At 33.0% G+C, this 1,482-nt stretch overlaps 1 protein-coding gene across 1 annotated transcript; it reads right to left on the bottom strand.

Annotated features, from left to right (window-relative positions):
- Positions 1-526: 526 nt before the first annotated feature.
- On the bottom strand, positions 527-1,105 carry LOC132623860 (small polypeptide DEVIL 4-like). Its single transcript, XM_060338668.1, has one exon. The coding sequence runs from the start codon at positions 960-962 to the stop codon at positions 816-818; it is 147 nt and encodes a 48-aa protein (XP_060194651.1). The 5' UTR covers positions 963-1,105; the 3' UTR covers positions 527-815.
- Between the last annotated feature and the right edge of the window lie 377 nt (positions 1,106-1,482).

The following is a 1,482-nucleotide window of genomic DNA, read 5'->3' as shown; positions in this document are numbered from 1 at the left end:
CTTCATTTTACCTAAATATCCCACGATCACTTTCCCTGATTATCTCTAAGAATCCCTCCAAAAACAGAATCTTCGTATTGCATTTCAAAAATTACTTCTTGTTACTATAAGTCTATAATATTTACTTGGTAAAAACTTACCCGGTGTTTTCAACTCTTAGTTTGTCTTAATTAAAAGACAGATTATTTACTAGTTACCACTTTAAAATGAAAGTGAAATTATAATTTATTTAAATAACCGATTGCAATTAATTTGGCATTGTTGATTCTAATTTATATATTGCGTCGGCTGGATATTCACATTCAACTAAGGTTTCATAATATCCCCTCAAAAGAAATAAGCGTACCTCTAGCAGTTATACTGAACGATGATCTTATGAATTTCAACTAACACTAGTCTATCCTTAAAGCCCCAATTACAACAGCTAGCAAGTCTCTCACTCCAAAGAAAAGTAAAATAGTAGTAAAAGATAAGGTAACGTTCTACCAAAGAAGAAGAGAGGAGACAGAAATACAGCATAATTAAGTAGATGATAAAGCTAGATGAGGCTAATGCATTACAAATTTAAGGTAAGAAGCCAGTATCGAAAGCTCTAGCATTGTTACGCAATAATTAAAATCATATACGAATCGCAGAGACTAGATTAATTTACCAACTAAATTGCTACTGTTGTAATTTTTAGCTAATTATTCTCGCTCAATATTCCTCTTTTCTCTTTACAATTGAAAGGAGAGGCTGACAAAAGGGAACACTACTAGTGTCCCATCCCTTTTGTCTTCCAATCTCATATATGTATAAAATATGACTTGGTGCCATTAATCGTGCCAGCAAAGTAGCATGACTACACATCTTCTCATAATGTAAAGCCTTCCTCTCTGCTCCTTGAGAAACTTTCCAATTTTTCTACTTGATATCCTCTTCTTCGACTCATCCACCTTATTAGCCACATTTTTGCCCTTCATCTATGCTATTGCAAATGAATTGTACTCAAATATGAATGAGCTAGAATCAAATTCTAGGTTTGTAGATGAAAATTAAAGAAGTTCAAGATTGTATCTTGAATGAAAGAATATACCTGAGAGGCTAAGCGTATACAAGTGTACCAAGATTTTTAAAATTTAGTTTGTTGAGAAGTGGAAGGTGGAAAAGGTCTTCTTATAGTGGAGGAACTAAGGTGTGTGGTCCAACGCATGCAACATTCAGCAAAAACGAAGCACACGTTACCTTGAAACAGGGACCCTCTTGGTCCTATGCGTTGCCAATTTCTTTAAAATATTTTTCTTATTGTGTTTCTTTAAAAGATTTTTCTTATTATAACCTCATGTCAAATTTAATGTACCAAGTATATCAATTCTTTTATGATTTTGTAATTAGAAAATTCCCCTTTTCTTTTTTCGTCTTTAAGGAATTCATTCTTATCTTTCAATTATTGGCAATTGAAATTCCAACGGTCAAAACTCACTCCCTAGAGTCACAGGTTAA

This window comes from Lycium barbarum, chromosome 12 (assembly GCF_019175385.1).
Source record: "Lycium barbarum isolate Lr01 chromosome 12, ASM1917538v2, whole genome shotgun sequence".
In the NCBI taxonomy this organism is placed as follows: Eukaryota; Viridiplantae; Streptophyta; class Magnoliopsida; order Solanales; family Solanaceae; genus Lycium; species Lycium barbarum.
Note: the sequence above shows the minus strand (reverse complement) of the source record. Positions and strands in the feature narration are given on the sequence as shown.

Bases quoted from the DNA above. Each gene is read 5' to 3' on its own strand.
- LOC132623860 (XM_060338668.1), bottom strand. From the start codon at position 962: ATGAAGGGCAAAAATGTGGCTAATAAGGTGGATGAGTCGAAGAAGAGG.